Here is a 26,968-nt window from a genome sequence, read left to right as displayed (position 1 = left end):
ATCCTCACAGCCTGAGAGCAGGAGGCCCCCGCAGGTTCTGCCCCTCCTTCATGCATGAGCCTCATGCTTCAGGGCTTCACCCAACCACCTCCATGGATCCCAAAAGATGCCCTATCCTTGCTAGGGAAACATCCAGGTAGATTACAAAACGGGTCGGAGGGCTTTTTCAGTCTGAAGTAAGATGGATCCAAACTGGGGCTGGTGTGTTGGGCACGATGAGCTAGGATTAAGAAGAAACCTCCCCAGGGGAGGTTTATATTCCCTTTATATTCTCTGTAAAGGATGCACAAACCTGGATCCACCTAACCAAGTCACTTCTCAGGTTCTGAACGAGCAATAAGCAGTTTTCTCTGGCTGACAGAAGATGACCAGTCTCCCCAGGACACAGCCACAGTGTAAATTTCCAGGGTTCAAGAGACACAATCTCCAAACACTGTCCCAGGGCACTACCAAGATGCAGACCTTTGGCTCAGCATCTCTCTCTGTAACCTGTGCTTTCACCTCCTGTCCATTTCTGATGTTTCTGCCTTACTTTGTAGCTTGCACAATCTTTCCCAGAAACTCACTGGTCCTGTGAGCCTTCACCTTTCAGCCCCTCATAAGCCACAGGCAGATGGGCTTTGCACCAATTCTCCAAACTTATGATTACTTAAAAGGAAGGAGAAGTAGTCATGTTTTACTGGGCAATAACCACCTTCCCAGCTGCAGCAGCCCTCAATCTGTACCTCATCTGCCTCTTCAGATTCCTTGGAGGACATCTGACTTAGGAGGGCCAGCAAACCACGGTTTATCTGCTCTGACTTTGACTAGTCTCTGCAGCTGCCTCATTTCCACCTGCCATAAATTCTAGCTCAACACATTGCTCCATCCAGAAAGCCTTGCTCATCTCTCCACACCTCCCTTTATGACCTCCTTTGTTCTCTCTATTCATCTGACTGCTGGTAGCTTTCCAGCAGCCTGATCTTCAAGCAGATGGTCTTAGGAAACTGATTCGTGGGAGCAGATTTTCCCAAACTGCTGCTATTTCAGAATCCTCCTGCTAAAACATTAACATCTATTTTCCCTGGGAAGGGTAGAAGATGCACTGTCTCTGCAAAATTCTCTACAACATAACAGCAACGTAGTGATAAGTCAATAGAAATCCGTACACCAGCCACAGCCCCCGGGTCACACAGATGGAGTTTCCACGCTCATCATACTGAGCAGAGAGACAGATGCTCAGCAGAGGCTGACATGAAAAAGGAGAGCAAATTGGCTAAACACAGAGGCTGGCGGTGCTTGCCTTGGTGTCCTACCCCTGCTGCTCTTGACCGAGTGCTGTCCCATCAAGTCCTTCTTCTCCAGGCTGTCTGTGGAAGCGGCAGGCTCACCAGCAGCTCTCCGGGGAGAGGGCAGCTCTGTTAGACCCAACGCTTTCTGAAGCAGCAGCAGAGCCTGTGCTGCACTCACAGCCGAGGAGATCAGTCCCAGCGACCTGCACTGAAGTAGTTCAGTGCAAACCCACCTCTCCCTGAGGATCTGGCTGTGAGCAAGAGCAGTGGCACAAGCACAAGAAGCAGCTTCTGGAAGCTGCACGCAAGTGCCTTGCAGCAGCGCTGCCCCTGGTGCGGTGCCAGCTGCATTATTTTCAAATAATAAAATGCAGCTGGACCCACGCCTGCTCCAGAGGTATCCGTTCCACCCCTGGCTCCTTGTCATGAGGTTATTGAGTCGGTAACGGTACAGAGCCATCCCCAGGGAAAGGCAGGCAAGAAGCCTGCCAATTCATGACGAACAAATCTCTCCTTTCTTTCAGCTCTTCCTGCCCTGGTGAAAGGGAGCGATCGCTGGCTCGGGACCAGCCCTGCGTCCAAAGGCAGGGCTCCATGCCACAGCGAAGGCAAAGAGATGCACGCAGAAGGAAAACAAAGCTGAGGCCATTTTAATTCCTCTTCCTGGTTCCCAGAGAAGCGGCTCGGTTAGCAGCATTGTCAGAAACTTCTTGTTCCTCACCGCCTCCAGGAAAAAAAAAAAAAAGGTATGATCCTCTCCCACACCAGCATTTTAACAGAGCGTTGTTAAACCTAATGACCGCAGGTAAGTAAAACAAGAGCTGAGACATCAGGGAGGAGGACATGTGTTTGGTTATGTCTACGAGAGCTTTTTGAGCCCCAGGGAGCACCGGAGCTCAGATGCATGCAGGAAATTTAAGGTAGAGGCAAGGCACACAGCTAGCTGTAAGGACAGCTGGGAAGAGACCCCCAAAAGAAGGCATTTTCCCAGCTGATACCAAAGAAAGGCCACTGTGTGGGGTTAAAAGAGCCTGGGAAAAGGCCAGGAAAGGATGGGATTCATCTGTACCCACTTGGATATCTCAGTTTTAGGTGCTCAAGTCTGAGGACTCTCCTTGTGTGGTTTCCTGACACTGGGTTTAGGGGCAGATCTGGTGAACCTTGGTCAGGAGGGATTCAGCCTACGAGGGAAGCCCCCGTGTGGAGATCCCAGTGTCCCACACCGTCCCTCACCTCTCGCAGATCGTGGGAGCTCAGCCCCATCCTCCGTGCCCAAAACCCTGACTTATTTCCCAGGTCTGAAGGCCCTGACCCAGGTATGTCAGCGAGAACTGAGCCAAACACCACAAACAAACCCCAGTGAAACCCAACCAAGCCCACCTACACCATCCTTTTCACAAACTAAGTCGAAAAGTTAAGGTTTTTGCCTACTGCACACAACAATTTTTTACCTATTGCAAGAATGCACACACACATGTGCACACACATACGCATACAAGATAAGAGTGAGTTTCTTCTCTTCTCTCAAGGGAACCCCAGCAGCACCCACACTGGCGTTATCCTGTAAGCTTCTCTGAAACCAGAGGGGAGTTCAGAGTGTGTCTGGCACTCATCTGGCGTGAGAAGGGAAATCCAGCCCACACAGGTCCTCAGCACGCAAGCGCGAGGAGGTTGTGCAGCCCCATCTTGCTGGAAATGAAGGCCAGCTTTGAGAGAGCAACACAGACACTGCATGAAGCCGAATGAATAAAACATCCCTTCAAGCACTGCAAAGAGCTTTAGAAAGAGTCATTCACCCGGGACCTGGTTTTGCAACCAGAGCTGCCAACGGGAGGTCTGTCTGAGTGCTGAGAGGGAAATCAGGCCTCTGAAAGATGGGATGGGTGGGATTTGCTCAGGCCCAGAGAGCTGCTGCCTAGGCTGCAGCAAAGGACAGTAATTCAGGCTCTGGCAGCCTCCCAAAGAGAAGGCGGGTACCTCGACAGCTTCAGTCACCCAAAAGAGAGCACGACGTCTAGTGCCGCCCGTTTCCTATTCTGTTAGCCTGTTTTTGTAAGAGCAGTTTTAAATAAAGGGCTATCCAGAAACCTATTCTTTCATTCCAGGGCATGGCAAAAGGACATTTTTAGGTAGGAGAGGCTGGCTGCTCTGAATAGCCCATTCCACAGGAAATGCCCAGGATGGAGCAAAACCGTGCAATTTTGCATCCCCTGTGCCTCATGCCTTTGACGTGGATGTAAAGTAAGGATAAGTTTCAGTCTGCCCAGCACAGCCTTAGATAAGCACAAGTAGGCTCAGATAAAAGACAAATAATGGGTGGTAGGATTTCTTTTTCAAGCAAAGGTCCTTGGAAATCAAGGCAACTGGAGCTTGTGCTAAAATTCAACGTTACATATAAGAGGACTCTTCAGACGGAAGGATGCCAAAGACTTGGGGACAACATTCACCCTTTTCTGCATTCCTTTTGCACCCAAAACGCTCAATGGAAATGAATAATCATCCAAGAGAGACCATTTCCAGTGTTGTTTTATGTGGAAAGGGAAAGCATAGAGAGGTGTTAATGGGCTTCAGAAGCATGTATCCCCTCGTGACTGTACAAGGTGTGTTTGGCTGAGGGGTGAAGAGAAGCTGAAGAGTATGTGGTAATGAAAGAGGGACAGAGCTGAGATATTTTGGGTGTGGGGTGTCCGCATGAAAGCCTTTCCTTGCACAGGTGGACATGTCACACATAGCAGAGCAGCTTTTAGGGCAGACAGAAAGCCCAACCCGTGGATTTGTGCCGGTCACTGAGCAAGAGTCAGGAGGCTGCAAGGAGCCCATTCCTTGAGAGTAACAAGGGCTCATCAGGGCACGTTCCTTCTCCAGGGGTGGTGCAGGTAGCACAAAGGCTTTCACCGTGCCCTGTGTTCCTCTTCGTCACACAGGGCAGTTCAGAGCTTGGCATCAAAGCAGGCTGTGATATATTTAGCTTTATCAAAACTTTCTGGTCCAACAGGCTGTGCTCAGCACAGACCCAGCCTGAAGTCACAGAGCTCATGGTGCATCTCTTTCACGTGCCACACATCCCATACCTCCCTGGGGGCTCCAGGGCAGAAAAGGTAACAACCACCACACTTGAAGTCCAGAAAAACACGTGCAGGTCAGCAGGAAAGACCAAGAGACGCCATGAGCATCTTCAGTATCCTTGGCCAGTCAAGAGCAGAGATTCATTGTCTCAACCTAACCAGGAGCCCCAGGACACGGGGGAAGGAAGGAGACCCGGGTGACACCGCTTGTGGTCACAATAGGAAACCTTTGCTCCCAGCTGGGGGACCTTGACAACTGTTGCCACCACGTCCTGCCTAGGAAATCATAGCATGAGCCTGGTGGGAAGGGAGTTGGAGGAGGAGAAGGGCAGGCTTACCTGCTAGAGGAACACAAGGAAACAGGCAGGAATGGTAAAACCCCAGCAACACGGAAGCCTGATGCCCTCTGATTGTCTAATCTCCACTTTTCAAGCTTTAATCTACCCATTTAGCCGTGGCGCGTAAAGAGCACCTGGGTGATTCACCAACTAAGTGCTACCCTGGTGGGGCCAGTTTGCCTCAGCTGTTGTAATATTTGTTTACACCTGTGCTAGGGCAGCCTTGAATAAACGCAAACCTCCCACGGATGCTAATTCATATCGGTTCTCCTTTCTGTTAAATATTTATGCTCTTAATAGACACGCCTAAGAAAAATACTGGCAAGTAAGCCTGCAGCTCAACTCCATTACAACTCAGTTTTATCTCAGTGCAATCTGCATCTCAAATGAACAAGGAGAGAAAACAATCTGTACTGGTAGAGCAAACAGCCCGGCGTTCAGCCATTAGCAGATTTATCCATTAGACTACAGCAAGACCCATGGGTCAGGACTTCCAGCAAGTTTTTTTCCCTGCTCGGACCCGTAACCACATCACACGGGCTTTGGGCAAGTCCCCATGGCAGCAAGAAGCGAAACAAACCGGGTTAAAGCCAAATGCCGTTAATTGCTCGTTGGGTGAAATCAAAGCTGTTCTGTGCAGAGAGCTCAACGAGAAGCATGTGTCCTCCAAACCACGGCCGATACTTGGTGCCTACGCGGTCACAGCGGCAGCACCAGGCATGGTGCAAATCTGGGGGGCTCATTGCTTTTAGTAGAGACCCAGGCTTCCACCAGGAGAGCTTTTTATGTTATGAAATACTTCAATTTTTCTTTTTTTTCTGGCTCTCCCACCCAGCAAGAGCAGTCTTGAAACCCTTCTGGCCTTCCCACTACAAGCAGGAGGGGTGCAGAAAAGCTGCTTACCTCTCAGTGGGCCCGGTATCCTCGCAGGTCTCCCTTCTCCGCACGCCCAGCACTTTCTCTCCTCTTTGGTGAGCTAGTTTCAAGGCACTTTTTGTTTGCTGTTCTGCTACCTTGTCAGCTAGGGAACGGCAGTGCTCGGTAATTCAATCCCCTACTTAGCTGCAGACACTCCTACTGGCGGATCACACCCATTCCCCCTGCGCACCGAGGGACAAAGACGGAGCCAGTATGAGAGAGTTTCAACCAACTCGCTGTTTGCATCAAACATCCACCAGCGCTGCACTCGCCCAGCGCTAATGGTTAAGTGCTGCTTTAATTAGAAACCTGTTTTGTCCAGATTTAAAGGGCAGGAGTTGGTTTTCCTCCCTTTTTCTCTGGCTCAGCTGCACAGAGCCAGGCGCGGTGCTGCTCCGTGCCACATCAACACTTGGGCCCCAGCGTCCCAGCTCCTGTTCCTGGCTCTGATTGTCCCAAATTTTGGGAGCCAGCTGCCGAAACGGTCTGAGGGAGAGGTGCTGTGGGCAGAAAACTTGCACGATCTCCCGTGGTGTAGCCCTGGGGGTGAGGTTTGCCGTAAGGATTAAAGGCTGAAACAGGCATGTGACGGAGCACCGGAGCATGCAGCCAGGCTGCCCTCCCAGGAGAAAATAATGATAAACCAGAAAATCCCTGCAAAGCTGGCAGTGTTTGCTGCAGAAAGCTCTCCTCTTCACTGGGGAAGCCTGTAGCTGGTGGTTCAGACGTGGCGTGAGATAACTCAGATAGGTGGGCTGCATGCCCACCTCCCTGACAGAAGGGATATATCAGAAATGGGATGGGTTTCGCCCTTGTGATGCTCTTGGCAACACACATGTGGACACATGTCGTGATATGGTGGATCATCGTTAAGAAAAAAAGCATCTGCAAGGGCTGTAATATGAAGTTAGCCCCTCTGAAAGGGCCATCTCCTTTCTGTCCCAACTGCTCGTGGCTGGTGGTGGGAACCCTGGAGAGGGGTTGAGGCAACACGTCTTAGCCTGTTGTCACCAGGTGGCTTTGCCTTTGGGGACCAGGACACCTTGGGTGTCCCTGTAGTTAGGACTACCCAGCACCGAGAGGACTGCATGTAAACCTCTGCTTTTCAACTGATTTGCTGCACACTTTTGGGCAGGTTGCTCTGACCTAGACCTTCAGAGAAATTCAGAGGCCAGGCTTCCACTGATGCCCATAGGAAAGGGGCCATGGGTTCAGAGGCCATGAGCCTCTGAACATCAATCCCATCCATCTCCTGTTCTCCCTATGAAATGAGAATATCAGCCCTGCTCCACCTTTTGCAGCAGAGGGAAAGCGTCACCAGGCACTCAGGAAGAAGAAAGAAGATCATGCGTGTAGCAGAGAGATGCCATAAAGGCCAGGATGGTGTAGAGTTGGGTTTGGAATATCTCCGAGGATGGAGACACCACAGCCTCTCTGGACTAGGAAGTAAATAAGAAGCATCTTTTGCCATTTTCTGAATTTCTTAGAACAACCCACATTAACTTAAAATGGACATGCTGGATTAAACCAACACAGTTTTCACAGATCTCGTCTAAACGACCCACCTCAGAGCTGAGGAACCTCTACTGGGAAGAGTGCCCAAAGTACTCATGACGTTTGGTACAGACGAGCGGGCCACTAATCACGATGGCTGCAGATCAGGGTGCAGGCTTGAACCTGCTCGTTCACCCTGTGTGTGCCCGAATTTGAGAGGAACCTTTCAGAGAGCTCGTGGTTTCACAGCTGAAGATGCCAAAATCTCAGTGAACATTTTGTCCCTTAATATCAGCAGGTTACAGCTCACAAAACCCGTAACAGCCTTCACCTTGCGTTTTTGATTCTTTTCATTTCTGAAAAGTTCATGCCGAGTAATTCATGTTACAGGGAGCAGAGGGATGATGTTTTGGGTCTCCCTCCAGCCCACAGGAGATGAGGACCTCCAGCAGGGCCTGCCTTTACCTTAGGAGTCAGCCCAAAGCCCTCACCAGCTTCGAGGGTCATACACCTGGCTGTGGTGGGAGATAATAATAATAAATAATAATAATAAATAATCTTGCTGAGCTGCTAAGGAGCCCAAATCTGTAGAAATATATGTACAGCAGTTTAGAACAGTCGGTGCTGAGGGAAAAGGAAATGTTCGTTGTAAAATATGGGCTCATTCAGGGCTGAGCTGTAGGCACTTTTGCTTCCTGCTGATTTTGGTCATGCCATGGGGTTACGGAGCAGAAAACATTATTTCCAAGCAGTTTAGCTTGGTACTGGTGGAAAACAGAATGGCCTGAGTTTTGTAACTGTACATAATCTGAGCTGTTCCCGTCCCAGCTACGTTTCACACATGCATGACCTGATGCAATCCTCTTCTCATCCTGAGCCTTGACCTGGTATTCCCAGAGCTCAAAGACCTTGTGGTTAAAGGATATTTTCCATATGTACAACTGGCAGATGAGGCTGATTTCGGTGTCCCAGTGCAAGCTTAAGACACTGAAGACATTGTCAAAGCGACATGCTTGGGGAAATCAGCAAGTACCGGGAGGAAGACTCTGCTGAAGCACACGATCAAGGTTTGGCAATGTAGTGGCCCCCATCTGCCTCACCCTTGGCCACCCCAAGTGCCTGTGGACAAGGTTAACATTGTGCACGGGGAAACAAGCTCTGCCAAGGACGTATTTGTCAAATGACACGTTGCAAAGGTATTTCCACCCCGCTTTCGGGTACAGAGCTCCGGGAGGAAGAGGGAAAGGCCAAACCCTGCGGGTGAGATAACACGGCAGGGGCCTCATGCTTTGGAGAAGTGAGGGAAGGAGACAAAAAAAAAAAACAACACATAAAAGAGAGCAGTGCAGGGACCCGTTGCTACCTATACAGGGTTAAATGACTGGTAGTAGCCAGGCACTGCATGGATTTCTGAGAATGCTGCAGGAGAGCTTTCCTTGACCCAAAAAGTGATATTTTACTACAGGTTCCTCACTCAGCATCCAGCCCATGAGCAAGGCAGGGCTGGAGGACAGCTAGAAGGGATTGAGAATCAGCCTCAGGATTAGGCCCTGCTGCCTGCAAGGGGAGGCACTTGGCTGTGGGGGAAGGCGAACGCAGCTTTGCTCTTTGGCCTGGCGGGTTTGGACCGGTGGAGGTCAGGGCTCGGAATGGAAAGTATTTCTCAGGGTAAATCTCTGCCAGATCCAGCTGACACGGCAGCATGGAGCTGTCTCTGCTGGGCAGTGGTGTGCTGGTTAATGGTTAACTGCAGCAAATGGAAACGTCTTGGGATCGGGGAAGGTGCCTGGGCACTGGGTGAGGAGCATTCCCGTGCAGGGCTGTCTTGCACTGGCCAGAACGAAGTGGTCTTTGGTGGCAGTGAGTCCTCCTTACCTCAGCAGGCAGCTCTGGGCACATGGAGATGCCTCCATCCCTCGGACGAGCCCTCCCATCCTGGCTCTTGGGCAATGGAGCCCTGCACACATCGGTTCCCATAGGGGCAGGACGGGCCAAACCCTCTCCTCCCAACATGGAAGAAAGGAGTGGCTGTGGCAAGCCAAGACTCAAGGGTAAACGCTGAATTCAGGCAGGAATAGCTTGGTGGCAGCTCTGGAAAGCTGGTTTGTCTTCCTAGAGCCCACAGTTCACAGCAGGCTGAGACAGGAGCAGTACCTCTGGCACAGCCAAACCTGTACTGGTTGCTCCAATTTATTGTTTGGCAACCTCGGTGCAAACCCCATTTTAAGCCAGCTATGATAGGGTGAGAACTGGGGATATGAGGCTCGTATTTCCTTAGGCTCATGAGGGAAAGTCCCACTTGCAAAAGAAAAGGAGAGAGGGCCAGAGATGGTGTCACCTTCTAGCACCACAGTAAGGTCTGCCAGGGCTTCTGCTCAGGCTCCAACTACTCTTCTACAACTTAAAATATCTACAGCTGATCCTTGGAGGTGGCAGGCACAACTCCAAGTCTCTGATAATAAGGAGAAACACCTCAGCAATGATATCTGCCCTCTCTGCAGCAACATTGAAGGACGTGGCCATACCACGCCAGCCTTCCCTTGGCCTCGTTGTGTGAGCACCGACCACTACCGAAGGCTTTGCAGGGTGCTGTGCTGCACCAAATTTTGTTTTCCAAAATTATATTTGGGAAGACGTGGATGAAAATCCTCAGGGAGCTGCTCCTCACTTTGGGAGGTCAATCAGTTTTGCTGGCCCTGCCTGGGGGTACGGGGGGCGCGGGTTCCTCTGCTCCCTTCTCCATTTGCTCATTCGTGCCAAGAATTAACAGGTGTGCTGAGCAAACAGGATGGCCCAGGTGGGGCCGTGCGGTGTGGCATGGGCAAACAGAGGCCCTGGCTGCTTTCCAGAGGGAATGGAGAGGAGGAATGCAGCAGTGGGGCCCCAGCGCAGATCCGGCCGTTTTCAGGGCATTGCTTCATCTGGGGAAGCTTCCAGAAGAGCACGAGGCCCCCCAGACCCCTCACCCCATGTCACCGTCAGCCCCTACCCCTAATGCAGGTGCGGAGTTTGGGCATCTGATGTCCTTCAGGTTATTGGCTGGATGCCTGCCAGGATGGATGAGGTTTGTGCTTCCATTTTCTACTGCTTCAGAAAACGGCTCTTTTTCTCCAGAAAGCCAAAAAGCTTTGGGGAAGCACTCGGTGTCAACGCAGGCTCAGCAGGACTTGGTCCTTTAAGGAAAGAGATGGAGAACCTAAAGAGGTGAGCTTCAAGGCAATGCAGTGATCTACACAGAGTCTAACCCCAGGGGAATGATGTGCAGGAGAACCGAGCTATTGCATTCCTTTCCCTGAGTGTTTTCCTTGGTTTTACATAAACTGCAACCAGCTGAGCTGAGGTTCGGGGCTGTCAGCTGTTAATAACCCTTACTAAATTACCAACTTCCTTTAGAGATCTCAAATCCTGATTCAGCCCTTCACAAAGCAAGCGCAGACACCTAAACTGATCCTCCCAGGGTGAGCGATTGTGGGAGCTTGGCCCTGTGTTTACCTCTCTCACGTCAGTCTTCAATCAGTAGCAGGGAGATGGATAAGGTCTCCCCAGCAGTATTAATGTGGGAACTGAGTAATAAAGGCATAAATAAGCCCAAATCACCCAAGCACCAGCCTGCTGACTTGGTCACAAAGGCGAACCTCCTCCTAAGTGTCCTGTCACCACTTTGTCTTCAGTCCTCAGCCGCAGCACGGAGCAGATGTTCCCCTAGGGAGAGCAGAGCCTACCTTGACGGGGAAGAGAAAGAGGAGAGGAAGGCAGAGAGCAGGGAGGAGCAGCAAAACCAAACATCCCTACCAACCGGCCAGCCCTGCACATTGCCGTACGGATAGCTCAGGAATTTCACAAAACCTCAGGGGCTCTCTCGCAGCCCTAATGAAAACCGTATGAAACCCAGCGAATTCCAGCACGCTTTGGTCAGGGTCATCGAGCAAAGCCTCAGCAGTTTCCAGCGGCAGCTGAATCCAGCAGAAAGCAGACATTTCACAGCAAGGACTGCACACGCAGGGAAGGCAGGGCTGTGCCAGCACCAGTTAATGGCTGTGTGACCACGGCAGCCCTTGGTGGAGGAGCAACTTGCTCATATCGTGGTGCTCACATCCCCGGAGATCCTGGGGTCTGTCCTGGCATGGGAGTTGCACCTTGAACAAGTAGGATGGAGAAAAGGAGGTTACTTATGCCTTTGGGGCCACAATTACATGGGAAGCCTGTGCAAGAAGCAGAAAGTCAGTGTGGGTCCCCAGCAGTTTGCAGGAGACATGCCCCGGTGGCGAAGGCTGCTGGAGCTCTCACCCTCACCATTTATTTTTAGCATTCAGGCAGACCAGTGGTTTTATCTACTGTGGGAAACCTGACTGCTTGCGTAGGTGACTATACCTGAGTGCCCACAAAATCACCCCACCCTCCCTCCCAAGCTTAATTTTTAATCCCTGTCATTTCGGCGACCTGGCTGCTGCTGTGACTCCCCAGGCAGCCTCTGCTGAAATCCCAAAGCCCCGTACTTCTGCCAATACAGCAGTCACCCCCATGGAATCAGTGTCACAGCCAATGGATTTCAAACCCTAGGAGGCGAAGGGGTCAAGCTGCTGGTCCCCAGGACCTGCAGGCAGCAGCAGGACCGTGTCTGCAGGACTGTGGGCACGGCAGGTAGCCAAGGCTGGCCGAGCTATTGTTTGCAGGAATGCAGCCCTCTGTATGCCAACCAGGAAGGAGCAGGAGAAATGAATTGCCCTCCGGGCTGAGAAATTGTCACCCTGTTAAACATCACCCCTCCCTGCCCTTCATGGTCCCCAAAGGGTGCTCAATGTGCTTCATTACCCCCAGTGAATTGACATTGAACCCGTCGCAGTGCTGGAAGGAGCTCGGGTGGAGCACACTGGGCATGAGTGTGCTGGGCACACCTCTGCGTGGTCTGGGGACTTCTCAGCATCATCTCCACCTGCCTCTTGCAGATCAGCCCAAGGAACACAAATAGGATGTTAAGCAGGTGGGCAGAACCCACAGAGATTTTCTGGTTTTCCCTTCAAAAAACGGGAGATGAAAGGCATGAAAACTGTTTGAGGGAAACAACTTGGTTTGTGCTGTTCTGGTTGCTTCAATGATTGCAGAACTCCTGCAGCTGTGTTTTAGGCAACATCACAGCCTAGAGAGTTGAATCTCTTTGTCACTAAAGATCTTCAGAAAGTCAAAGCCAGAGGTGAAGCCCAGCTCTCCTGTGTCCTCCGCACAACCCATGGGGCCGTACATCACAGCTAGTTGCAAGTTTGGGTCCAAGAAGCAATAGGACCCAAGCTGCCACCCCAGCTGCCACCAAACTCTTCACGAGAGGATCTGCTGGTGCAAAACCCTCCCATTTTGAGGAAAAACCTCGCCCTGAGGCTGGTCCACCCAAATCCTCCGGAGTGCTTTGGTTGTTAGTCAGGGCAAACATCGACACCGCCCGTCCTTACGGGGTCAGAGCACCGACACCTGTGAGCTGCGAGCATTTTCCTGGGCAGTTCCAGTCACCAGTTCAAACACCAAGCAAGAAACCTGTGTTCCTTCCTCGTGGGCTTTCTACTATGAGGGAGAGGTCGTGCTCGGGGAATCCTTGTGCAAATGAGCAATACCATTCCACTTCTAGCCAAACCTGCTTGGGGACAGGAGATAAAGAGATGCCGGGGAAATGATCGCATCACCGTGCACTCAAACATGGGGTTTCTGCCCATTTCTGCGTGGGTTTTGCCTCACCTGGAACCAAAAGCATTCACAAAGAGGGCGGAGGAGTTGGATAAGAGGCTCTCCTTCATCTCCTGTAGTGACCTTTGCTTTTAGGAGGTTTTCTCTCCCCGCTGAGGATCCGGATGGGCTCCTTTTGCTGGAAGACGTGCTGGGGAGGACTTCTGCAGGCCACATTCCTTCTGTGCACAAATCCAGCTCCAGGAGGCATCTGGGGAGAGGAGCACAAAAGATGCCTCCAGGGTGGCATTCCTGGCTTGGGGGGGGGAATGAATCCAGAAGGAAGAAGTTTCCTGCCATTTTACGAGGACCATACATTATATGTAAAAATGCAGAGAGAGGAGCAGCCTGCTGGTACAGGGTTGCTTTTTGCATGCACTAGTGACAAATTCAGGATCTCTCAGGAACATTTTCTGCAGTACCCAGAAACTGTCGATTATTCAATGAAAACCCACACCCCAGCTCTCAGCCAAATTCCAGAGCGTTTCAAATCTCCGATGATGCAGGCGTGAAGCTATTTCCTTACATCCCCTTTCTCCTCTCCTAACCAGCCTTCCCAGCTGGATTACCTGTCCCAAAGATGCCTCTAAAACACTTTCAGAAAGCAAAGCAGCAGCAGGTCAGCATCCTGGGGGTGCTGAGAGCAGGAGGCTTTTACAATCCTTGCTTTTGAAGGTTCTTCCAGATGCCTTCGTGCCACAAAATGCCATCTGCAGACACGTACCTACAGAGGCACATGGTGTCTGCATGGGGTGGTCCAGAGGAAGAAGCATCCGTGCTGGTGAAATGCTCCTCTGGTCCAGATAGGCGATGTCCCTACTTAAACCATGTACGGCTAGGCTGTAGCTATGTGGTAGTCCTAATATGTTGCTGAATTATTATTTTTTTGGTTGAAAATAATGCTGTTTTCTAGAGAGGACAGCAATCGGACAGACATCCTGCTAAAAAACAAGCATTAATCCTGACAAATTCTCTCTTTGAGAAGAAATGCACAGTGTGCTGCTTCCCTGTGGGTTAGGCTCTCCACAATCTGTGGCTCTGCCAGTCCACTTCATCGGCATTTTCTGCCTTAAGGCACACTGGCACTGAACACAGCTCCCGTCCAAATCTCCTTGGCATTGAGTAGCACAGCAGCAATGGTTTCCCAGATTTTACATAACTTTCCCTCTGAATATATTCCTAGAATGAGCCTTTTTTTTTTTTTTTTTTTTTTTTTTTTTTTTTTTTGGCAATGGCTTGTTTTTTTAAACTTGAGGTTATTTTTCCTTCAGAAGCAGCGTGTAAGAGATCCAGGCTTTGTCATCCTCTGCATCTCCCTGCTCTCCTGCAGCGCAGCGCCCTGCGGCACAGCCTCCTGGTGTCCTGCCGTATGCTTGTTTGTTTGGACTTCTCCTGCAGGAGAGGCAAACACGATCTGCCCACTCAGTCCTAGAATTAGAGAGTGGTTTGGGTTGGCAAGGACCTCAAAGCCCATCTAATCACACCCCCTGCCATGGGCAGGGCCCCCTCCCAGCAGCCCAGGCTGCCCCCAGCCCCATCCAGCCTGGCCTTGGGCACTGCCAGGGATGGGGCAGCCACAGCTCCTCTGGGCAGCCTGGGACAGGGCCTCACTGCCCTCACAGTGAAGAATTTCCTCCTAATATCTAACCTAAACCCACCTTCTTTCGGTTTAAAGCCATTTCCCCTTGTCCTGTCACTGCACTCCCTGACCAAGAGTCCCTCCCCAGCTCTCCTGCAGCCCCCTCTGAGTACTGGTACGGGTATGACTGTATCCACCATCCCTCAGCAACCATTTCATTTTTCATGCAGCTTACCCGAAATAACAGCAATGTTTTAAATAATCCCATTTTCTCTTCCTTTAGCCCAATATTTCAGTTCACTAAAGACAGCAACCAAAACAGCACAGGGAAGAGTCCTCCCTGGGGGCAGCAGTATGAGGAAATGATCTCCTGAAAGCCCCACAAAGCCCACCAAAGCAGTGGCTTCGGGACTGGAGGGCTTAGTTCTTTCCATGGGGCTTCAGGTGGGACTAAAGCGATTTCTGCTCAAATCTCCTGAGAAGCAAAGCACTTGGAGTGGTGGGGAGGGGTGAGCTGAAAGAGAAGCGAAGCCATGGTTGGATACCAGGAGGAATGGCAGCAGGAGCAGGGAACAGGGGCAGCACTGACTCAAGAATACAGGATATTTTGGCCATGAGGGAGACCTCTCCCAAGACCTTATTTTCTCAGAAAAAAAGCATCTGATGTTGCTGTTCCCTACGGTGCATGTTTTTCTGCTCAAACAGCCAGCTTTGTGTTGGACAGGGCTGGGAGCAGCCTGGGCTGGTGGGAGGGCTCCTTACCCATGGCAGAGGGTTGGGATTAGATGGGCTTTGAGGTCCCTGTCACCCCAGACCATTCTGTGAATCTATGAAATGCTTTGAAGCAGCTGCCTCTGCTGTGGACCCGAGGGCAGCTCAGGGACTTGGAAGCTTGGCTTCACCTTTTGCTCCCACCAGCCCAATGGGGACATCGTCCCCTCCTGCCCTCCCACAGTGCATTTTTCAGGTGCTGCCGTCAGGATGAGCTCCAAAAAGGTTTTCCCATATTGGCGTTTCTTTCATTGCAGAAGTGCAGCTTATTTCTAACAGCCTTTATATCTTGAGATTGTTAAAAGGTAAAATTAATTAGGCTCATTTACAAGAAAAAACAAACAAACAACAACAACAAAACAAACAAACAAACAAACAAAAAAACAGGAAATAATCACAGAACTGCTTTGAACTTTGAAGATGCTGTTACAGGATTTGACATGATTTCATTGCTCTATAACTGGCCATAAAACAAGAGGGGTGACCAGAAAGTTTGTTGGACATGGCAAGCTTGCAGTTTGTTGTTGATCAAAGGCTGGCATTTTAAAATAAAGCAGCAGAGGGCACTTTCCCCAGCTCTGACTGCCACTGCTACAGAAGCAGCTCTCCAGAGCAGGGGGTGCAGTGGTGGAAGGACGCAGGAGGGGATCAAGCACTTCTCAGCAGCTCCATGCCCAAAGGGATTTATTCTTCTGGAGTGAAACCTCTGGCATTCAGGGGAGCAGGAAATGTCCAGGAGCAAGCCAGGTTTAGGTTGCTTGGGCTGCACACCTGTATGGACCTGGACTTGTTATAAGGTCAGACCTATAGAGCTGGGAGCTCAGTTCCTAAAACATGGCCAGGTGCCTGGGGCAAAGGGAGTGGTGAGGAGCAGTTATTGGGCACTTCTGACTCAAAATTGAACTTGGGGAACTGCAGCTGGTTGTGTTAACATGCGAGGAAGATGGGCAGGTGGCCTTGTTGAAGCTTTGCTGGAGAGCTCTGGGCTCCGAAGGCTCTGGAGGGGATGGTGCTATGAGCTGTGGGGTGGGATCCAGGGGACCCAGAGCCCTCTTCCACCATCTGTAAAATGGGTATATGCTGCCCTTCAATGGAGCACTCACCCTTCTACTGCTGTGTTTCATATGATGCAGCTGAGGGACATTAAATGGTGACAATTTTCTTCTGCTCTGAGGGCAGGGAGATGTAGGAACTGCTCGGATTTGCAGCTTGGCAGCTGGCCTGTGCTTCACCTCCCTTGGGGTCAAATCTCACCCAACCCTGACCCAATCCATTTGCTGGAGCACTTCTGTACATTTATCATCTCGCTGGTGGGTGACCAGCCGTTCTCCTTAATTACAGAGGTTCCTAATGATCCGATTTCTGCCTCACTAACATCATAATATCATGCAGTGTTTCTCAGGGGACACCTGCTCTAAAGCTGAAAAAGTTATCAGAGGAGGGAACCTGCTACTCTGACAAATTAGTCAAAATTAGCTTCAGTTTTTCCAACCCTTTCCAGGACGGAGCTGAAATCCGTTCCCCAAATTCCTAAAAGCGGGTGAGAGCACACAGGACTGGTGCCTGTGCAACCTGGCCTGGCAGAGAGCACATTGAATCCCCTGCTTTCAAAACACAGCAAGAGAGCATCAGGGCTGACAGCTCGGTTAAGAAGAAGTGAAATGATGGATTTTATTTTCTTGAATCTAGAGAAGCCGGGAAATCTGGCTGTGTTGGCTGCTTGTGGCTGACCCCTGGCAGGGCTGGCCAGGAGGTGCCATGGCGACGTGGACCCACGGGCGAGCAGGCCGCGGCCTTCGCAGCGGGTATGAGGAAATGCTTTATTTGTGGGATGGTTTGCCCTCAAAAACGGAATCCCTCAGATAATTTCCTTCCTTTATAGCAGAGCAAAGGTGAGAAAGGGCCGTGCCCATCAGCAGCACCCAAGGAAGTGGAATAATTCACAGGAGCAGCAGGATTTTGGGGAGATCAGAGCCCAGTTTAATGCCAGCCCATCGGCTGGAGCTGGACCCTTACTGTGGCACAGGTCAGTCGTGGTGCAGGCTGGCAGACACCTCCTGCAGGAATCCCACTCCTTTTAATTGAAATTCTCCATATTGCTCAGATTACATTAATCCAGTTTCACCTTAGTTCTCCTCCTGGGGGGCACATGCTGAGCCCAGGACGGGAGCGCTGAGCAGAGCTGGGCTACAGATTAACTGGAAGGCAGGCAGGAGATGTGCAGCTCGAGTCCCACGTGGTGTTCATGGCATGCCAATAGCTATTATTTCTCAGCTTTAATCTCCTGTGCTATGCACTGACAGAGAGGGATAACTTCCCATCTAGATATTGCGGGGAGGAAATAAGCCAACCAACACTCGGACAGACATTCATTCCTCTAAAAGAAGAGGCAGAAGAGAGGGAACAACTGAACCAGAAGCCAGCAGCCCCCAGGATGAGCTGGGGCTGCTCCCTGGGCTGGACAGATCCCCCTCCAGGACAGACAGACGTCCTGGCCCTATAACCCTGCCCCGTAACCCTGCAGCACATGCTGCAGCTCTGGCCTGGCCCCAAACCCCCCAGCTCAGCTCTGCACGCCGGCGGGGATGCGGAAGAGGCGCCGGGAGCGCTGCCTTGCTCCCACCTGCCAGCTTGGCATCCAATTCTGTTTATTTCTATTTTTTTTTTTTTTTTAATCTCCCTCCTGGAGATTTAACATTTGTCCACGGATTTTATGATGTACTTCGGCCAAATCCCAGACAATTTTAAGCAAACAAACAGACCAAACAGCATGGTTAGCAGCGAAGATTTTGGAGAAGTATGTTTACCACACTGGGGAAGGTGTAACAACATTTTAAACTCCGCTGGGGATATACTAATTTCCTTATTTTTCATGTGCTGGTGATAGGATTTTGCATTTTCTTGGAAGAAAAGAAAACAGTAACTAAAATTAACACGAATACTTTCTGTGCTGTATTCAGCTGGGGAGACCCCAGTTCCTTTTGCAAGGGAAACTCAGCCTTCATTAAACAGATGAAGAAATTACCTCTGAAGTACCGAGAGAGATTTTAATTGAAGGAAGACATTTCCTACACGGGGTACAACGCTGGCAGATTAAGACAGCGAAGCCGTGGTGATGTTTTCATTTGAGATAATGTCTTTTAAGCTCCCTTTACGGCGCCTTTAAAAGCCATCGCTGCACAGCTGCACCATCTCGTGGTGCGCCCAAGCCCTGCATGGCCGAAGCCTTCAGAGCTTCCTGTTTTTCCCCATTTCCCCAAGACTTTGAGCATGGATGCGTCCAAAAGCTGAGCGATCCCACTGCCTGCCCCCGACCTTGCCATTTCCCTGTCTTCGAGCAGTGTCCCAATGGTTTTTGAATCGCAACCATCGTCATCCCACCCAAGTATTTGCCCCCACTCTTTCAATTAGTATTTCAAGACCTATTCAGGACTAGTGAATGATGATTCATTGAAATCTGCCTTAGCTGAATTACCAAGATGCCTGTAGAGGGCTCAGAGGAGATCGAGGCTTCATTGGGTTAACTGCATAAGCAGTGATCCTCCAAAAGCCTCACTATTAAGATAAAACATTAGAGGGAAGATTAAGGGGTATAGAGCCAAGGCAAGAACCCATCCAAGCTCATTCTTAGCCCAACACTTACACAAACTCAGCTCAACCAGAAATGGGCTCAGCTCCCAAGACAAGCTTTCCTCCCTTCAGCTCATAAATGCATTTGCTCGTGAAGGAGCAGCACAGCCCAGGACAGCAGGTATTACACCTTTACATTTTAGGCATGCAAAAACCACTTACATTTTACTTGCATCTGTGGTTTGCTGCCTCTCATTGTAAGGCATGTAGTAACCAGGTTGTTAGGGGTTGATCGGGGGGAAAAAAGAATCTAAAAACTTTTATTGAATGATGCATGGAAATATGTCCTTCCTCCTCTCTCAGCTCCAGCTTAGCCGTAGCTTTGGAAGCTGCAAGCTTGTTTTATTCAAATCTCAGCAGGTTAACAAGGAAAGACCAGAATCCAAACCCAGCTGGAGAAGCCCCTGATGCCCACCAGTCAAGGCTGTGGTATTGCCTAGTGCCCAGCAAACCAAAAGACCTGGCAGGAACAGAACTTTCTGCCCTGATTCTCTAAAGTCTTTTATTTTTTTCCCCCCCCAGGAGACTGGCACAGGGAGGAGAAGGGTTTTGGCTACACGCATGATCAGACATGGAGAAGATGAAAAAAATAACAGATTGTTTATTAGCAAACAATCAAAGCATGGAAAAAAAATAATCACAAAGTTACACTGTGAAGAAATTTGGTTTTCATCACAAAAGCTCGTAAAAATCTGACAAAGAGCCCAGCCAGCAACCCCTGAAACCACCCTCAGGTTTGTGTGTAACGGGTATTGAAGGGCTGCAGATTCCTAGGTGGTGCCATGCACGTTTGTAAGGACGAAACACTCAGCCCTCAGGAGCCAGGAGAGCTGTGGCTGTCGGGGGGATGCCAAACACTCCTGGCTCAGCGACGTATCCTCCCCGAGCCTTCGAGCAGCAGCAGCCTGGGCTCAGCTGGAGTCAGACTGAGTTTTGCTCCTCTGGCCAGCACTTCCATGCGATCGACATCCCGATGGAAGGTGGTTACAGCATGAAGGTAAGAGAGGCTTGCAGAATAAAGAGGTGGTCGCGGGGAGATACGGCTGCAGCACAGCATCCTCCAAGATCCAGAGGTACGGCCAGCTTTGAGCCATCCCTCAAACATTGGGTTTGCTGCTGGTTTAATTAATCACCATATCTGTTTGCATCGTTGGTGTGGAATAGCAATGCAGACCTACTGTGCAGAAGCAAATCCAAGACGTTGGTGTGTTGCCCGTGCTTCAGAAATGCAACCTGCTCCCTCTGACCCAGCACTCGAAGGCTTCCAACAAAACACGCCTGGAAGCTTTTCAGGTTTGAGCTTGCCAACCTGTCCAAACCGATCTATTACCCACAGATCATTTATTTTCCAGTAGCTCCGGGAGAACCGGCAGAGGAGTCCAGGAGAGCTCTGCCTGATCTTCCTGCCAGGAAAACTGCTGGAGTCTGCAGGGTCCCCTGGAGCTGCAGCCCACCTGGCAGAGCTCTAAGCCCATCCTGCAGGGAGTGTTGGAGCGGGTGGCTTTCCTTCGGAGTCAGAACACGATAAAAAGGTAAAAGATAGCAGAAGGCATGTGCACAGAGGTGTGTGTATATAGCTGATGGTGTGTTTGATTTTGCAAATGGCATCAATCAGCCAGGATAGAACAACCTGATCTTCCTCATCTCTATAAAGAGCTGCTTTTGGAATTTCAAAGTACTTGTTTTAGGGGTTGGACTACAATGTGATCTTCTGAGGTCCCTTCCAACCTCGTCCCTTCTATGATTCTGTGATTTTTATCCTAAGCAGCAGCTAAGGAGATTGGTAACATTAAAAAAGAAAATCAAAAAACCCAACCCACCGCAAACTGAAGGCAGCCTAGGTCATTGCATCCAATCGTGGGAATAACTAAAAATTTGCAACCAAGGCGTTATCTCGAGCCAGCTGCTTATCCTAACAGGCCCGAGGATTTCTGCTCATAAAGCACTAATAATACGTGCCTTTTCCTAGAAAGGAAGGCTCTGCCTAAGTCTTACTATGGCAGACAAAAACTCTCAAAATAGACTTTGCAACTAAATAAAGCATTTTATTCAGATATTCACTCGGATATGGCAACGATTTTAAGAACAGCTATTCAAGTAGCTGAAGTAAGCCCTTCAGAAGAAGTCACCCAGCTCTGAGACTTGAACAAATTATTGTATGATCTCATCCCAGAGATCTAAATAGCTGGAACATCTGCCAGAGTCACCACCAATTTATTTAGCAGAGTTCATCAGTAGTTCATCAGCTCTGTTTGCACAAGCAGGTGCCAGAGCAGTCAATAAGGAGTCCTATCCATGATTTAAGAAGAGGAGAGGGGGAGAGTGGAATAGAGAAGGGGGATTTCGCTGTCCAACATGGATGTGCACACGGCAGGAATAAAATCCCTGTCAAATTACGGCAGTGACTATTACTGAAAGGAAAAGGGCAGAAAATCTTTTTTTCCCAGAGAAGCATTACATGCACAAGTAACTATATTGTTAAAATCTTTTTATTTGTGACAGTAAAGAAACCATTCAATACCTGATTGACAACACTTCTCTCTCCTGAAAACACTCAAATGGTATCTGTAGTGTTTCTCAAGTATCGCTGGATTGTTCATTGCATTAAAGTGTAAACAGCTCCATTATTAGAAAAAAAAATAATCAAGAAACATTTCCATTGCTTACTCCTCTTTTAAGAAGTTCCCAATAGATCTTTAACAAGAAAGAAAGAAAGAAAAAAAGTCAGCTGGATTTTTACAATATAATGCGAAACAGAAAACTGACAGCTGGTTTTGCATAGTTAGCCCAGAGATTTTTTAAAGCCATCGCCCCGCGCACGTCTCACCTGCCCTCCTCGCCCCACAAAGGCATACATCACAGCACCTTGGAAATCAGAGGCACAAACATGTTGTTGTTTTACAAATAGGGCTGTGCGGTACTGTGTTTTATTAGTTAAAAAGAATCTGTAAAACATAGGATTATGTGTTTGTAAATCATATAGCTACAGGTTTGTTTTTTGTTTTTTTTTTTTTTTTTTTTACACTGAAATTTCAAAAGCTGCAACATCAGCACACACCAGTGTCATTTAGATACTTTATTGTCCCCAACCAGTCTAATCAAAATCATGCCGTGATAAAGTGATTGCGTACACCGATAACCAAATCTCTTCAGGTGTTGAGTCTCTTCCATGTGTATAACTCTGCTGTTTGAAAGAAGATTAGAGGGCAAAACAATAGACAAATTATTCCTCCAAAGCTAAGTGCACACAGCAATACTGTACATTTGCTACGAGCCTCCATCGAGACCTGCCGCGCTTCCTGGCGGTTAACAAATATCCTGCGCACAGCCCTAGTTTAACAAATGGCAATTTAATCGTAACACTTCAGTTGAATTTCAAGAATCGAAGGCATTCTGCCTTACAGCTTAATTTAAAAATACCTATACAGGCAAAAACCCTTTTTTAACCCAACATAAAACGGACAACAGAACTTCAGGCCAGGCAGCGTTTCTTTTCTTGGACAGAAATCATCTGGAAAAGACTTGTTAATACTCTTCTGATATCCAGAAACGTAACTGAGAACCAAGGTTAACAACAACCCTGTAGACCTGCATGCATTAACTGCACTTTGAAATAAGTTGGAGGTTTAGGAAATATTTTGTCTCCTATCTTAATTTTTTAAATCTTGTACTTAAAATACTATCAAATACCCGTATTGCAAATTTTACAAACATTCCACTCCTTTATCTGGCTTTACAGACAGAACTCTATTGCTTTGTTAAAATCTAGATGCTTTAAATATATAGCGCGTGTATATTCAAACAAACTTAAAACAGGAATTTTTAAGTACGACAAAACATGATGGTTTGATCCCTTTGCCCAAATCTGAAGAGCCAGGCAAGCCCACACTTGACTGCAGCACACTGCAACTTTTATTTCAATGGGAAAGAGCTAAAAAAAAACAAACAAAAAAAGCACAAAAACCAAACCCTACAACAGAAATTACAGAAAATAGTCTTAAGATACTAGCAGAGATCAAAACTGCTGCTAAGTTTTACCCCTTTGTATTGTCACCAAGTATCATTTTAATGCTTTATTCATTTTTTTTTTTTCTTCTGGAAATTTGTGGATTTCCAGAGCTGAAAAACAATACAAAACAAGTAGGGCTGTACAGAGCATCATCGAAACCGTTCATCCAGAAGCTGGAACAGAAGTTCAGTTGTCCATTATATGTGGATTTTAAAAACAATACAAGACACTTTAATAATCAACATTCATTCACAGACTTAAGGCAACTGGTTCATGAAATCGCTGCTTTCATAAATGCGAACTAACGACATGGTTCGTCTCACGTGGAACAGGTTACAACCGTACAATGGTAACGCCTCAGCGGGGTTATTTATTGTCTACTTGGAAGATTGTTTGGTCTAACGCTAGCGAGAAAAGTCTTTGAATATTTTTTTTTTTCAGCCATTCCTATCATACCTGCACAACTAACTACAACCTGAATACTTCCCTGCAAACTGTATTTGCAGCTCAGAAGCTACGAACACAGTTGAAAATACTGCTCAGAGAACAACTTTTTGGCAGCTTACAGTTTCATTACTCTGAATTCAAATACAAAACTAAACAATCTTAAACTGAAAGTGAACGTTAATGGACTAACCAGAATCCATACGTCTTTTCTGAAACAACGTAGGGTGTTTTTTTTTTTTAATATATTTTAATGCTTAAGCGTCAGTTTTGTCTTTTGTTGTGGCACAGAATGATACAGTACTAAGGTAATGCCAACTGGTAAGAAAAGAAAACGGGGACGCCGTACGGACTCACGAGTGTCCCGGGGCTGCCTCCATCGCCCTCGCCACGAGGCACAGCGGCACCGCGAGGGGAAAATCGTCCTCCAGGCTCACACTGCGCCCGCGACTCTCTCCTCACTGCCTGCGTCGGCTGGCCTGCCCTTCTATGAATGGATTCCTTAAGCTGCTTCACCAATTTGTTGTCTAAAAACAAGGATGATGATCCAAGTCCATTGCAATTCCCTCCCCACCCCCCAACCCCAAGTCGTCAAGACTTTTCATGAAAAAAAGGCAAAAGGCGAAGGGGATCTACTGTTGAGAATTTAGCACTAGGCTAATTAGAAGCACCAACTGCTCTGATCGGTTTTCTTTTCTGACAGCCCAATAGAGCTGGGATTTTTGTGGTCGTAGATTTCTGGTGCGGGAAATAATTAAAAGGTGACACTGCAAAGAAAAAAAAAAAAAAGATTTTCCTTCCAAAGGCTTAAAAATAGTTAAGAATAGTTAAGAGTTTTTCAAGGGTATTAATGACCCTACAGAAGAGTAGAATTCCAGATTCAAAGATGAGGCTTATTCAGCTCCAAAGCATAGGAATACTTTAGAGAAAAGTCTAGGCTAGTAGCTTCTTCCCTTCTAGGAAGTCTTGTGATAGCTTCCCAGCCTGTACCTTACACACACCTTGGGAAAGAAGAAATAAAGATCAGAAATGAGGGAAAAATACTTTTCCCATGTTTATATACCAAAGAAAGGAGAGGACTTCATCTAAACTGAAAAAAAAAAACAACAAACCAAAACAAAACAAAAACTACACAATGATAAAAAAAATAAAAAAATCCTTTGCAGGTCACCTTTAACTGAGTTCTCTGGTATATCAAATACCATGGGATTAATGCGTAAGGGTGGGTTATGAAGCCTGCATTTTATTTATTGCCCTAGTTTGCAGCTTACAGAAAATGTTTCATAGCACAGGCACAGTGGCAAAAACAGTATAACAGCCGATGGTCAACTCATTTGGTGAGTATACAGTAGCAGCAATTAAAAGAAAAAAGTACTCCAAACAGCTCAATGCAGATCCAGCTTACCCAGATGGGTTTCTTTTTAAGAAAAGAATTTTAAACTAATAAATAGATCTCCTCCCCATTCTCCCAAGATAATGATTTTCCAAAAAAAAAAAAAAAAAGAGAGGCATGGCAGTTGTGCGTAAGCAGAAACAATAGAACTTCATCTGTCTAGAATAGAAGGTGCTTTAGATCTATTTGTCACCCTATTTTCTAAATTCCATCATTCCCTAATACTCAAACAACTGCAGATATGTTCAAAAACCGTATCCGAAATCGTATCAGTGAAATAACCGTGTAATCCAAATCGCCCCTCCCACAAACGCTTGAACCTTCTGAGCATGACAAAACGGAATACAACTTAATGTCAACGTGGAGACAGGAACCCAGCATCTTTGTTTTAACTTTTTCCTTTGTTATATATTACAGTGCTCTATAAAATTTTTTTTCCTTTTTCCTTTTAAAGCATTTAGACAATACAAGACTAAAAGATGTCTGGAAATAAGTCTTATACAAAAATGAATTTTTATCTTAAAATAACATTCAAAAAGGCACTTCATTCTGTAAGAAAAAATTCAGAGTCAGGTCAACTGCTCTAAGCAGGGGGGTAAAATTGTCTGCATAGTGGGAGGGGAAGAAAGGGAGAGAAATTCAACTGCTGAAATACAAGCTTCTTTTTTTGGCATGTTTTAAGAAAAGCTGATCCAGTAAAAGATGTCCATTTATGAAATTCATTAAAAGAGTCCCATTTAAAATAGCTTCTTTTTTTTTTTTTTTTTTCCTTTAAAAAAGTAGTCTGAACACATGACCTTAGGAGTCAGGCTTCTGAAGGCTTAATAGCATCACTCATGATTGTCCTTCGTGTCCAATGTAAGAGGAAGATCAAGAGTAGCACTTCTGACAGGAGGGACCTCCCCAAAGCTTACATTTGAAAGAGCTGAAAAAGATGGAGACATCCTCTAGCAACTGCAATCTAGTAGCAGAAGTCAGTCAAAGTTAAGGGCTACCTGTTGCAGAGTTTATGAAGCATACTGTAAACTTCTTCCTCTTTGCTTAGTCCTTCAAAGAAAGGAATAAGATCTAGCAGCTCTGTGTCTGTCATGTCATCAAACCAGGACTGCACAGGCACCTGAAAGAAAGCAACCAACAAAAGCTGTCAAGACTTCATGACGTGAAGAAAGCGTGTGAGTTTTGCCTGCACAGATGCTCTGTAACCCTCACTGCCATCACAAGAAAGACAAATTGCTGGCCATCAGCATTCAAGGGGTCCAAGTTCACATTTTCTAGCAAGATTAACCCCAGATCCAAGTTTAAAACCCGCATGGCACAGAGCTGACCTGCACAGAACAGCCCAGGCAGCCTACACAAGGTAACGCTGGGCACCTCGATCTGTCTTGTCTCCTTGATATGCAGGACAGACTGGAAGGAGGATGCATGCTGCTTGTAAAGCCATACTGATGCTCCACTTGGAAAAAATTATTTATGGGCGAGTCTTTTTCCCCCTCTAAGTATTATCAGTGTGAGTCACTAAACACAGGCATGCAGCAACAGCCTCCTCTGGCACACGAGGCTACGGAGGAAATATTTAAACAGCGAATACCGAACAGCTCTCTCTGATTAAAATGTAAGAGCCGGTTCAGAAAACAATGCATCTAATAATACTCCTTAAATGTGGGCTGGATTTGCAGAAGGAGCTCTGTATCTTCCCTATGAAAGTATCTTTTAAAGACTATCTTGGATCTAAGTTACATGGCTTGGTTTCTGCAGAGTCTCAACCATCCCTTTGCTAGCAGCACTTTTCTATACATGATTAAACCATTCTGACAAAGTCTTTAATTTCATCTCCCAAATTTCTACAGCTCATTATTTTCTTGGCACTGAATTCTGAGATACCGAATGATGATCCGGATGGGGTTTTTAATTTTAACCATGAACATAAATTAAGAGCTACAGCTCCTGGTTATTATAAATAGCAACTTTAAACCATGTGTGGCACCAACCAGGAGAAAATGTTTTCACCCAATCATTCAGGACAGCACAGTATTAAGATCTGGATTTAAATGCTCAATGCTGTTAAGATAAAGCAGCTCATAAAAAAATTGCTATCCAGAGAGGCAGGACCATGCAAAACAATGTTCCTGATAAAAATTTCCTTATGCTAATTTGAACAGTTCACAGAAAAGGCAGCCTAAAACCATCAAAGAAAACATTACACAGCCTGGCTGTTTAGGAGTCAGCAGATCTAAGGGAAGTTCCAGCTTGCTATCCTGGCAGCTACAAAACAGATGTGAGCATCTGTGCCGACCGCTGTGAAGGGCAAGTGCCAGACTGTTCCGGCACAGCTTCTGGAGCCAAT

General features: G+C 47.7%; 2 protein-coding genes across 4 annotated transcripts in view; both read right to left on the bottom strand.

Annotated features, from left to right (window-relative positions):
• Positions 1 to 5,840, bottom strand: part of VILL (villin like) — a 33,128-nt gene extending 27,288 nt beyond the window's left edge. Inside the window, exon 1 of one of the 2 annotated variants that reach the window (XM_084507695.1) lies at positions 5,578 to 5,840. Coding sequence is in view for 1 of the 2 variants with exons in the window: in XM_084507694.1 (XP_084363820.1) it covers positions 4,675 to 4,784 (110 nt within the window). In the remaining variant the exon portion in view is untranslated. Of the gene's footprint in view, positions 1 to 4,674; positions 4,920 to 5,577 lie in introns of those variants that run through there. The other variant, XM_084507694.1, reaches the window with a different exon arrangement.
• Positions 5,841 to 21,249: 15,409 nt separating this feature from the next.
• The window catches only part of CTDSPL (CTD small phosphatase like), a 77,785-nt gene continuing 72,066 nt past the window's right edge, over positions 21,250 to 26,968 (bottom strand). For both annotated transcript variants that reach the window (XM_084507693.1, XM_084507692.1), the window contains one exon: positions 21,250 to 25,741. In XM_084507693.1, coding sequence (XP_084363819.1) covers positions 25,616 to 25,741 — 126 coding nt within the window. In that variant the 3' untranslated portion in view covers positions 21,250 to 25,615. The remainder of the gene's footprint in view (positions 25,742 to 26,968) is intronic.

This window comes from Aythya ferina (genome assembly GCF_964211825.1).
Source record: "Aythya ferina genome assembly, chromosome: 2".
In the NCBI taxonomy this organism is placed as follows: domain Eukaryota; kingdom Metazoa; phylum Chordata; class Aves; order Anseriformes; family Anatidae; genus Aythya; species Aythya ferina.
This window is presented reverse-complemented; position numbering and strand designations above follow the sequence as displayed.